A 12,941-nucleotide genomic window follows, 5' to 3' on the forward strand; every position below is an offset into this window, starting at 1 on the left:
GCACGCCTGCCTGTGTAAGAAACAGGGAGAAAAGTGCCTGTTTTATTTCTGGTGTGTGGTAATGTATAACCCTCGGATAACTTCCTCACCAACTTGACTGATCAAATACATGCTTTTATAGTGTGCCCCGGGGTGTAGACTGGCCAGTGGACATATATTTTATTTGGAAACAAGTCTCAGATGGATGAAAACTATCCGTTGACCATGGGTAATTTTCAAAAACTCTAATTTTTCACCCTTTAGCAGCATCTCAGTTTTAAAAAAAAACCTTACAGCCTTAAGGTCATGACTGGGGTGGGACTTTGATAGCGGGTGGCTTTCCTGCCCATGGCTGCATTTTCTCTGACCTAATGAAGAACATCCACTGTCCGTGCCTTGCTAGCCTTTCGATCAGCTGTCCGTAGTACTTCCAGAAAACTTAAATGGAGAACACGTTGATCTCCACTTGTTTTTGATCTTGCCTCTTGTTTGTCTCATTGTGTTGTACTATTATTCTCATGAAGATGGTTCAAAAGCAAATAGTTATAGCTTTAGGATTTTGAAAAGGCTGTGGTTGAAGGAAACATCTCCCATAAAAAAGGAAAGGAGAAGAGAAAGGAATCCATTTAATACAAAACGACTGGAGGGGGAGAAATCACTCATACCTCATTATTGACGCGTTCCACACAATTAGTGTGATCTTGAGGGAAGAACGTTTGAGCCACCCACAACTCTGAATATTCTCATTGGGTAGATGTAATAATAGTGCATTTCACAGTGAACTCTTCCAATACCATGGGCAGTGATGGGGAGACCCCGTCGTGGGGCTGTCAGTCGCCTCTGGGAGAGTCCTTCTCCCTCCCTCCTTTGTTCAAGGAGAGGTTAAGCCTGGCCATTAACCCATAGGTGACCCAAATAGAATTTTCTGTCCCAGGGATCTGTTGATTGCCAGGTATGGCTTTGTGGTAATTCTAGCATTTGCAACCCAGCAATTCGAACCTTCTGTCTGCCTAAATGATGGTTTTACATGGTAATAGTTGTACTAAATCCTTCTGCTTTTGCTCCATAGCCGCTGTTGTGACAAGAAAAGCTGTGGCAACCGAAATGAGACTCCCTCAGATCCAGTGATAATTGACAGGTAGGGACCACTCTACTTTCACTGGATTCTTATTCCTCATTATAATGAAACACCTGCCTTGTGTCGCTCATGGGAGAGGGTTAGGAATGCATGTGGCCGAAATGTGCCTGTTGGTTATGACTTAAGCTGCGCCGAGCTATTGCGATTCCTGGGAAAGCCATATGGAATGTTCTTTGGAGGCCTGTTTTCTTGTATTGCTCCGGTTTTGTGTCTGATTCATGCTCCTAAAGGAATATTTTTTTCTTTTCTGACTTTCTGAGGCTCAACCGTCTTGCTGTGCCAGGAAGCTTCAGAAATAAAATAATAATAGTTTGTGATTTATGAAATGTGGTTGGGTGCTTATAAATATTTAACTTTTATTTGAAAAATGTTTGAATCATTATCACTTTTAGCTACAGTAGTTCTGTTGGACATAATCCATCTACATTTTAAGGTTTTATTTATGCATAAAAGCAGTTTTAAAGAGATCCGTGAACCAGGACTTTCTACTGTTATTTCCTGGGTTTGATCGTAGCTTGTACTGTATTGTAAGCTGATTAATTTATCTTGCTTGTCTTAATTATCATGTTTTTAAACAGATCCATATTACTAATCTGACATGACCAAGTAAATCACTGTAGAACAATAAATCTATTTTAGTTGTTGGGTGCAATTTCAAGTCAGTGTGTGCACATATTATGCAAAGTTGCCTTCCAAATATTCATTTTACATTTTAATTATTGAAATTCATTGTAAGAAAACATGTATGATAAACCATTTGTTACATAGCATTACTCATTGAGAGGTAAATGGCCTGGAAGGTTTATAGTTACCGTCAGTTGTCAGCTAGGAAAAAAGCAAGTACCCTCCACTAGCTGGAAAAGAGTCTTGCAAATAAGACTGACTGATCCTTCACTGAAGAAATCTACAGCTGAACAAAAGTCCCTTTTTTGAGTTTAGTAATATTGAATTTGGACCAAAAAAACCCCCTACTTATTTTGTCTTTCTAATTCTTTACCTTTTGGGGGCTGCTTTACTATTTTTCAGTTAAATGAAAAGTGTTTGCTTCATCATAATTTATCACAACATTGATTGTTGATTTTGACTTAGGTGATTCTTCATGCTTAAACAGAATTTTAATTGCTAGGTAACTTTATAAAGCCCACATTTTAATCAGATATTTTAATTAGATATCTCTCACTAATATTCACTAACAACATACACAAACATACACTTTTGCTTGATAAAAAAGTATTAATATACTTGATTCAAAGTCCATACATGTGAATGTTTAATGTGTAGTGAGGTTGTATGCTGCCTGTAGAATTAGAATAGCATGCTTATCTGTGAAAGCAAGCATGCCATTCATGTAATTTCTTTTTCTGCAATGGTAGATAAGTCTTCAAATGAATAAGATAAAAAATAAGTATAACCTTTATGCTGTTTGCTTCATTTAAATACACCTCTTCAAAATACCACTTGTTATTTTAAGCAAGTTTTTCTTACTCGTCCTTTACCAAGAAAGTGTTCTGATCAAAGGACCAGCCCAAAATATTCACCAAAACTTTTAAACTATAAGCATTTTGTTCTGCCCCACAGTTCCTTTTGGTTTAGATGATAAGAAACTTACCTTGCCACCCGCAATGAAAACACTTTTTTTGCTTGTGAATGGGTTAAGCTTTTAAGTTCTTCGTTTGGTTTTAAGCTGTGACTCTGATATAGAAGGTTGATATGACTGTGGTTTGAATAACATTTGATTTTGACCTGTTCCTGTGGGTTGCGATGGCATAAGAAACTTGACTCAGCAGCACTGTAATTAGCCGGGCCCGAGTTTTTGAAACAGGATTGTGTTACCTGGATTGCATTAGTGTGGCTTCTATTGTTGCCGCCTTGCATCTGTCCCAGTAGGGTACTTAAAACCTTTTCTTGGCTGGGGTAATTCAAACAATTTAGGCAAAATAAGTACGTACTTTATACTGTTGGTGGCTTTAGAGATATTGCTCATGACATTTATCCTTTTCATTTTTTCCCTTTTTGGTTTGACAAAGTAGAAAACAGTATGTAGCCAATATTGGTCTCTTAAGAAGAGAGAGTTTTAAAAACGGCTGAAAAAACTGGGTGCCTCTGCACAAGTCCCAACATATGTTTACGTGCTGGCTGTTGCCACTGTCTCCCGTGTACTGTCTTTTCAAGCAGTGATGCCAGCTGATATGCAAAACCCCATTTAGCTATTCTTATTTGCATCTGAGTTTTCAGAATTTATTTGTCCTTCAGTCTGCCAAAGGTTTTAAAAGCTCCAGTCTTGTCTATGCTGATATGTGAAACTTCCAGTTTTTAACGACAGGAGAGAATAACAACAAGAAAATAACTTACTCAAGGAGGGGCAAAATAGGAAGGATTTTCAAATCCATAAACTTGCTGCAAAGGGAAAAAAGCGATGGCAGCCGTGTTTGAGTTTCATAGTTTCCAATTTGATTCTATATTACTGATTTGATAATACCTGTTTACGTGCTTAAGGGTTTGATTTGTTTTCAGAATTATGGATGTGAATCCCTGCATATTTTGTAAAAATAGGTGATGGGGCCTACATTCAGTAGCAATAGTAACTGTTTTTACAAGATGCATACAATATGCAATTATAGAGCTGAGGGTACAGGCAATCATTGTGTTAGGATTTCGCGTGGTTTTAACACGCCTTTACCTCTGGGCCCAATAATTTTTAGCTCCCTTAGCTTGTCCTTCAGATTTTGGAAGAACACTGCTATTTTTATCAGTCAAAAGACTTTTAGCAGTGGTTATTCAGGAAAACTATTTATAGGATAGATAGAAGAGGCTTTCTGGTCATACGGCAATGGTGCAGGGTAAGCTATTTCTGTGTTGAATTTTGGCTGTATTATTTGCTGTTAGTGATTTGGGGGCATCAGCTTGGCATATTTTATCCAAAAAGTGGAATTAATAAAATCAGGAGTTGCATACTGTGATTTAGAAAATGGGTTTCTGCTTTATTCTTTTATAATAGCATGCAACAATGAAAAATGTGACCCAGGCTCTTTCTACAGTTGTGAGAATTTATCAAGTCACTTAAAAAAGTTCTTTGGAAAATTCTTGTAAATGTAAGAATTGTGCATCTGGAGTTGACTGCCAGATTATATTTCGGCCTGATGTCAAATGGCTTGTAAACATGATAAAACCCAGGCTGTGTTCAATGATCCAGATATTTGGGCTGTGTAGACATGGGAAAAGTCAAATGTATTATGTTTAATAGCTGATGACCAGGAACTAATAACAGCAAATTTCATTATTGTCGAGGTAAAGGGCTGTGTGTAGTAATTATTGTTAAAGTAAAAAGCAAAAAATGACTTTCAGTTATTGAATTAAGGTGGAGATTGATTTAACATATTCACACAGTAACTCATATTTGAATTTAAAAGCTTTGCAATAAAATTCGTGTTTAGAAATTGAATAAATTGTAGTTTTATTACCGCATTGGATATCCTTGTGTCCTAACCTTTTTCCTTGGAGTTATCTTAGTTCAATAAATAAAACCTCATTAGACTATTCCCATTTCAACGAGTTTATTAAATTTTGCAAGAGTAATTAGCATAAGCTGTGCTAATTTTTCTGGAAGACTAATGAGGGAGGTTCTTAATTAGGTTTACTTTGTAAGAATCAGAAAAGATGATAATGACAAAAGTCACACAGGGTAGTCTGAATTGGGAACCCAGTTTTTCTGAATCTATAAAAAGATTCCATTTTCTATGTGGAAATTTCTTTATTAATGCTTGAACTGAATATATTAAGTGTGCAGACTGTTATTCCGTATCTAGTTAGTTAGGATTACCATCCATTCTTGATTTGCTTCGCAAAACTCTTTATTTTCTTACCCTTGACTCACTAAACTATCTTTGAGCAATGACATGGATGAATACAGATGGTTTTACAAAAACATTTTTTTTTCTCTCCAAAATATATTCTAGGATTCCTTTCACATAGAGCCCTAAAGTTTCTTGCCAGATTTGTATCGCTTATTTCCAGTAGGGCGGCATAGGGGATGGCTCAATGTTTGTTTGTTTGTTTGGTTTTTCAATTTAGGATCAGTGTGAGAGAATAGTTAGACCACTAAATAAAGGGAAAAAATAAGAGCCTAATTCTTCATTTTCTTATAGTGTGGATCCTGAGCAGTTAACAAGTGGATCCTTTTTTTTTTCTTAATAGATAGAAATAATAAAGAATGAAATTGCTCCTCAAATTATGTTCTCCTGTCTTGCGCAAATTTAGATGTAGTCCTTTTGGAATACGTGGCTCAAGTAATCTGTAAGTTTTGAGTTCCTCACAGCCAATATTAAAAGCACGGATTTTTGAAGCCTACCAATTAAGATACTGCTACAAATTTTAGGTTCGCTTACTTTAACCTTAACAGATTTGTCTTTCTTTTCCATTTATATGAATCCCTGTATCTATGTTTGGGAGGTGACATAAAAAAAAGATACAAATTTCGGTGCATGAGAAACCTAGCCTGTTTGGAATTACTGTTCTCCAAGGCCACTTACTCAAGGGTCTCCTAAAAAGAAAAAAAAAAGCCTGTATTTGTCTTTTCCAGTATTTTCTAAAGATCTTCCACATCTAGATTACTTTCACTTAGGTAATACTAATTGGTTTGTTTATGATTATTGACTGAAATAGAATGTTCACAAGTGACACTATTAGAATGCTTATTTTACCTGTTGATTTTACAGGATGCACATCATTTGAGTAGAAAAGTTTAACCATGTCAGGGTTGTTCGAAGAACCAATTTTATTTAAGATCTGTTCTTCATCTAAGAGATACAAATGCTGTGATAAGACTTTTCAGAAAAGTACAGTGCTGTCTTATCACCAAGCTGATTTCTTGATTAAATTGATCCTGATGTATTTATATAACATACATGTTCATTTGTGTAATAGGAGAATACTAGTAAAACTTTAGAATTAGGATATAGTTATGTGGGTGTTTTGTTTGTTTGCTTGCTTTTGCCATTGAGTAGGGTGGGTGGGGTACATCCTAATTCCTATATTTACAATCATAAGATTACGAAGGCATCTGGACTCCTCAACAAAAAATGACTTCCTTTTGTTTTTTCTCATTAGATCTAAGTCCCAAAATTCATTAACAATTTTTTCTTTTATCTTCTGTAAAAATAAATCCCTTAACCAACATGAACATAAACATATACTTTTATTAAAGTTGCAAATGAGGCTTTTAGTCAGTTTTTTGGCTTCGTTTCATTGACCTTTCAACTCTTAATATTTTGGTCTTCATCCAGTTTTTAGAAGGACCAACAACTAAGTATAATTCCTCTGTGAGATACACAAATGGGGTATAAAAAACCAGAGGTGTAAATGCATTTCTTGGAGTTCTGATAAGCCTTTATACCACCTGATTTCCTAATCCCGAATATTCAGTTAAAATGAAAGGAGGAAAAATTTGCCCTTTAAAATTGCCCCAGGCAGGATAATTGCTACCCTCTTGGTGGGTTTGAGAGGTTGCCTTTTTCCAAAAGTGACAAGCCGATGTCGACACCAAGCGTGAATTTACGGTTGTTTATTAACCCTAGTGTACTTAAACATTTGTTTTCTCAGTGGGAATTCATATGTGATTATTAGGAATGAGACTTATGTGAGAGAGCATCATTCTAAATTTTATCACATATCGGATAATACCATTCTGAATAAGAGATGAGCCCTGCACGTTTCTCTGCAGTTTCCTGCCTTGATAAGAAAATAACGAACACAATAAGCTAATAGCAGTCTATATTCCATTTGCTATCAGCTATTCCCAAATACACAACCAGGATACATTAAAATACATTTCAAATATGCTGACAATATATCATAATGCAGAGCACTTTTACATGGTGTAATACTGCTGCAGACACTGTATAATGAACAGCAGTGGTTTTCCTGTAAAGGAAATAATGGCAGCAACTTCCAAGAAATGTGTTTAACAGAGATTCACAGAATCAGCAGTGTATATGTGTGACTGGCCAGGGTGTTAGCTCACGGTGTGGGCTCTTTATCCCATATCGTCATAACTTTGCTTTTGTAATGGTTCTAGAAAAATACAGAAAAGCAGCACAAGGTCCCCTGTGTGTCATCTAGCAACTTTGCACCATCAGTTTGTGATGAGAATATATCACTGTAGTAAACATCCTTTTACTTTTCTAAGAGAAGTTGCTTAGAATAAAAAAAAACCCAAACCCTCCTAAGTGTAACCCTCCACTGGTACGTTCCCTTCATGTCTCCCTACTGTCAGCACCTGACCAAGCTCTGTAATAAAAACTGACCAGATTTAAAAAACTCTATTTAGAGGTTCCTGTTTTTGGTCACTTTAAGTTGTGCGAGGTACTATCTGAAATAGACTACCAATTCTTCCTCCTCTCCCATTCTCCCAGCCCACCCTTCCCTTTACAAACTGTAACTGTACACTGTCCGTGACAATATAAAAGTGACCTAAATACTCCAATTGCAATCAATGGAATATGGTGAACAGTACAGGTTTGTCTTTGGTTGCTTGCTGCCTTTATAAAGGTGTGGGTAGATGAAGATAACTCTCCCTCCCAAACTCTTTCTCCAGTTACAAGCCTTTGTCCAGAAGCAAATGAAGGTTTTAATGTTACAGTACTTATTGTAATAGAATTTTAATTGCCCTAATCCTGCTAACGTGTGAAGCTGAGTGTGTGTGTGTGTGTGTGTGTGTGTGTGTGTGTGTGTGTTTCATGGAGCAGAGAGTCAAGCCAAACAAAAAACCCCTGCATATTTCCACAGGAGGCGGGTGTCATATATGGTAAATGATACAGACTTAACGAAATTGATTCTGAGGAAGCAATGCCATTGGCATTTCATCCATGTAATGTAGGCTCCACTTTCTATGGGAACAGAGTGGTCTTCAGTGTGCTTTGGGATTTTTATTTTTGAAGGTGAAGTGCTTGGTTCTAGTTCTAAACTCGCTTCCAAACCCTACTTATAATGACTTAACTAGACAAGCTGGCAAATTATATAGCTAGCTCTATCCCACACAATAACCTCCAAAATGGCCCTCGGTAACTATACCACCCCGCTAACTGTTTGAGGCACAATAGTTTTGTAATATAATATAAAGTAATAGTGTTAGCCAACACATCTTTAATAAGATATTGTTCGTGCCTTTGCCATATGCTACAGAGCAGCCTCTCACTCGGTGGGCCTTTTGATTCCTCTCAATAAGATTATTTCAAATACTCTAATCCTGAATCATTGACATGAATACAAAAGCCTAGTGACATCTAATAGATGCCTCTTAGCTTTGCTTTTCCTCTTGTTCCTTTCCTTTTTCTTCTCTTTTTACCTGACAAAAAGCTTATAGACACTTGGGCTCTGTCTCTCAGTAGCAGCATGGGGGGCTCCTCATGAAATATAAAGGAGGAAAAAGGACTGACAGAGGCCCGATAAGCTACAGAGTGAAGGGCCATAGATTAAAAGTAAATGCCAGTAAATCCTGCCCTGTACACTTACTTGTTCTTTTATTGTTTTCTTTAACACTTTCAGTGCCAGGCCAGGGAAAAAGAGAGCAAATGATAATCACATTGCACCTGTGCATTTTTAAGCTGGACATGGTTACTATACACATTGTATAGTGTTTTGGTAAGATTCTCAAATTTTGGTTCATGTAAAGGTTGTGTTGACTTTAAAAAATTAATAATTAATCAATATCAAGAATGCTGCAAGTACTATTTTTTGCTCATTTGCTGCTCGATTGGCCTAATATTGATCCTGTGTGTGGTGGGGGAGGTAGGTGAGTGGGTCCGAAGAAGCCCTCTGTAAGGGGTGAATACGGGGGTGGTGGGAGGCTCATGGCATGGTATTTCAAGGTTGAAATAATTCTTTTCTTTTTCAATCAATGAATTGGAAATTATCAAAATGAAGCGTTAGGATGTTTTGTTGCATGAGGTCAGCTGCTGCTTTTTTGTGTGGCCTGGCTCCCTGCTGGGGCCCTGACTATGTTCCCCTGTGCTGGGCAGCGCAGGCTGCCAGGTACTCAGGCTGACGGTGTGCACGGAGGAGGTAGGGGTGCTGCTGGATAGCTTTTCTCACTGTCAGAGGTTGTTCCTTCTCCACCTTTCCAAAGCAACCATGATTTGACTAAAGCTCTTTTTTTTTAAAACTCTATCTGAAGTCAGACAATCATGCTACTTGCAATTTATAATTGTTCAATAAACTATTGGGATTGCCCCTATTTTTAATATGTTTCCCATTTATCAGTATTCTGATCTGTTAGTAATATCTGAAAATATCATCTTTAATGCACAGTTGGTTGAAGTTCCTCAGAAAATGGAAAGTTTGAAGAATCCTGGACCTACATCAGGTTTGGTTACTCTCACATGTAAACACACACACATACACACACATACACACACACTCACACGACAAAGACAAAAACAAAGATGAAAAATAAGTCTCTTTTTATTTATTAGAAAGTTCTTTAGAAAAGAAAGTTGGTCAAGAGTTAACCTGGTTATCTATGAAGCTATTACAAACAGTGTAGAAAACTCATGTTTCTGCATGATCTTGGTGTTTTCTTTAAGCCAGATTCCAATCTCACATGTATGGTGTACATCTCAGAATATCTTTTTAAAAACTGAGTGCTTCTGCCTACAGGAGTGGGAGTGTCTTCTCCTGGCCATGCACAAGTTCTAGTTGACCAGCATCAGAATCCTGGCCTCTTGAGCACCTTAAAACAAAAGCAAAATCCCTAATGACTGTGAGTTTAATAGTAACTTACATCTGAATGGTACTTGTGAAGTGACAAAGCAAGTGATTAGGAACTCCATGTTCTAGTGCTCATCCTGATTTTTACCGTCCTCAGCTGCCCAGTAAAAAAAAAAAATTACTGTTTTTAGCATTTCATATAGTCTCATTTCTTTTTTTTTTGGTTCTCACAATTCATCCTATCCATGTATTACTCTAAACTTGTCTACCTAAACAGTTTTCTTAGTAGATCTCACATTTAACTATTGGGATTAAAAAACAATAACATGACATAAATTGCTATACCCATTGCTGGCGCAGTGTTTGCCTTCTTGTGTCCTCATTTAATTTGATGAGTGAACTGTTGTGTAGACAAAGCAAGCACTCTCTGCTTTTTCCAAAGAGAAATCAGGGAGAAGGTGGAGTATGATGGAAAAGGCATAGACTTTGGAGTATATTGGCTGAAGAATCAAATCTCTCTACCGCTGCTTACCAGTACCTGAGCCTCAGGGGGCTCAGTTTTCCCATCTTTCAAATGGGAAAAGTCATTTCAATTTTGAAGAGTTGTGAGGATTAAAGTACCTAGCACTGGGCTTGTCCTATATCAGGTTCTCGAAATCAAGCAGCTTTTGCAATTTGAACATAATATATTTCATGTGGGTTGTTATTCTTAATGTGATGGTTGCCCTGGGACTTTCTTACACGCAGAACTACCTCACTGAAGTTTATCATGGTAGCTACATCTCCTTCGATGAGGAGTCACTCATTTTTTTTTTCTACATATTTATTGATCCTCTTGTATATGCCATGCACTGTTTTCAAGGTGGGAGATAGAACAGTGAATAAGACATGTATGGTTCCTGTCCTCATGGAGCTTCAGTGCCTCGGAGTTGAAAAAAAAAAGAGAATAATTGGAATAGTAAGTGTAAGCATAAAATATATTGATTAAAAAAAAATGGAAGAATGCTATTTTAAATAGGGATCATGATGCAGAAGAAATATGTTCCTGGGCTGAAGTTGCCTGTTAGCTTCTACTCAGTGGTATTGAACTTGGACAAACTCATGGCTTTATTGCCCTCCTCCAAGGCAGTCTATACATGGGTTAAGGCCCCAGGCTGTGGAGTCAGACCACCTCGGATCAAATCCTAGCTCTGCCAGTGTTAATGCAGGGCTCTGGGCAGATCATTTAACTCCTGTAAGCCCCAGGTTCTTCCGTTCTTCCTCTTTAAGAGCGGGATGAGAGTTGAGTTCCTACTGTATAAGGTTGTGGTGAGGAATAGGTAGATAATGCATGGAGGGCACTTAGCACAGTGCCTGGCACAGAAATCATATCCAGTAGAAGGTGACTATTATTTTTAAAATAAGGGCTGGACTGAAGAGATCTCTAAGACTCCTTTTCAGTCTAATTTTAGTTTCCTCTGGTATTACTGAGACAGACACCGTCTTCAGGAAGTAGACTGGAAGTCTCAGAGGGCAGTGATATGTGTGTGTTAGTCACTGCTGTATCCCCAGCACTCAGCACATCGCCTTGCTCCTGTGCAGTAGGTGCTTAGAGTATGTTTTTGTGAAATCAAAGAAAGATTGAGAGGAGCTGGAAATGCAATTGTTGAATCTGGCGGTCTCATCTCTCTACATAAAGACAGCCTTGTTATAACTATACAATAAAGTGAGAAGGTACTGTCATTAAAGAATGATGAGAAACAGAAAATGTAAGATAAAATATTAAATTTGTTACACTTAAAAATGTTAATCTTCACACGATTACCATGCAAATCCCTTCACTGCCTAACTGTTTAATTGATCAAGTAAATCACAGAGCAGACAAGCAAGTGAAAAACCCTGCTGTTGACATTCTCACAAAGCATATCTTCAAGAATATATTCTGCTAACTAGTATGTCTATTACACATACCATGAATTACACACACACACACACACACATACACACACAGAGCTTCCTTTGCAAGCAAGCAGATTTCACAGAGTTTGAGGGAAAGATTTATTTTTGTATGGCAACTTGGTGATCTCCCATTATTACATCAAACATGAAATCAGCGTGAGGGTAACATATGTTTCAGCAGTGCCTTTGTTTTATGTAATGTTAGAAGATAAGAATTCACCATTTTTTCTTTTAGGCAGGTATAATTCCGACATGCTATTCCTGTGATTGAAGGGTTAATGAATAATCTCTCTCTCTCTCTCTCTCTCTCTCTCTTTTTTTTTTCTCTCTCTCTTTTTCTCTTTCTGCTCCTCCCTCCCCCAAACCCCCTCCCTGGTTCCCCACCCCAATCCCATCATGTGCCTGGTTGACTTTGAAAAAAGGAGCTTGAAGTTGCCCACAGGGCATCCCTTTTCCCAGCCTTCTCCTAGGCCACCTGGGCAGATGGGAGCTTGCCTCCTGTCCTTAGGACACAAAATCCAATCAGGCTCCGAGTCTGCTGGTCCCTCTGACCTGCAAGCTGGGAAGAGGGAGGAGAGGCAGAGGCAGCTCACGTTTGATAGGCTGCATCTTTGTTGCTTAAGGGGGCTTCTCGGTCTACTCCAGGAGGAAGTTCTCCCTTATTTTCCAGATAAGGTGTCATTCATGAGGGCAGTGTGTTGAACTAATCAGGTTAATGGAGAGGCCCCCAATCATCCTCATTGAGCCCATCTCTTCTTCCTGTTAAAGGAAGATAGTGCAGACAGACAGATTACACATATTTTAGTTTTTCTCCCCAAAGCCCATGAAATCTGCAGGCGTGCAGGGCACGTAGGTTCAACTGAATGTCATTCAGGCTATTTGAGCACAGCGTAGCGTTAGAGCAAAAACAAAAAACAATGCCTTCAAATGTCTGATATCTTCTTTGCTTTTTTTCTTTTAATGTTAAAATAATCTCAGTGTTTCAGATCAGCCCAGAATGACTGTGGAAGAATCCAGATAGATTCCTCCCTGGTTATTTTATTTAAGATTGAAATTTAAAAAAATCTCACTGTGATGTGTCATCAGGGACCAGGAATTTCTCGGGCTGTGTTTCCATTTCTTGGCATCCAGGCTGGACACGGGGGTGCTGTGGCCCTGACTAATGACATCTCAGGGCTTCCTC

General features: G+C 38.0%; 1 protein-coding gene across 1 annotated transcript in view; it reads left to right on the forward strand.

Moving 5' to 3' along the window:
- EBF1 (early B cell factor 1) overlaps nucleotides 1-12,941 on the forward strand; it is a 368,250-nt gene that overhangs the window by 20,532 nt on the left and 334,777 nt on the right. The window contains exon 5 of the mRNA XM_023528620.1: nucleotides 1,049-1,117. Within this exon, the coding sequence (XP_023384388.1) occupies nucleotides 1,049-1,117 (69 nt within the window). The remainder of the gene's footprint in view (nucleotides 1-1,048; nucleotides 1,118-12,941) is intronic.

The sequence above is a fragment of the Pteropus vampyrus genome, unplaced genomic scaffold (genome assembly GCF_000151845.1).
Source record: "Pteropus vampyrus isolate Shadow unplaced genomic scaffold, Pvam_2.0 Scaffold30, whole genome shotgun sequence".
NCBI lineage: Eukaryota > Metazoa > Chordata > Mammalia > Chiroptera > Pteropodidae > Pteropus > Pteropus vampyrus.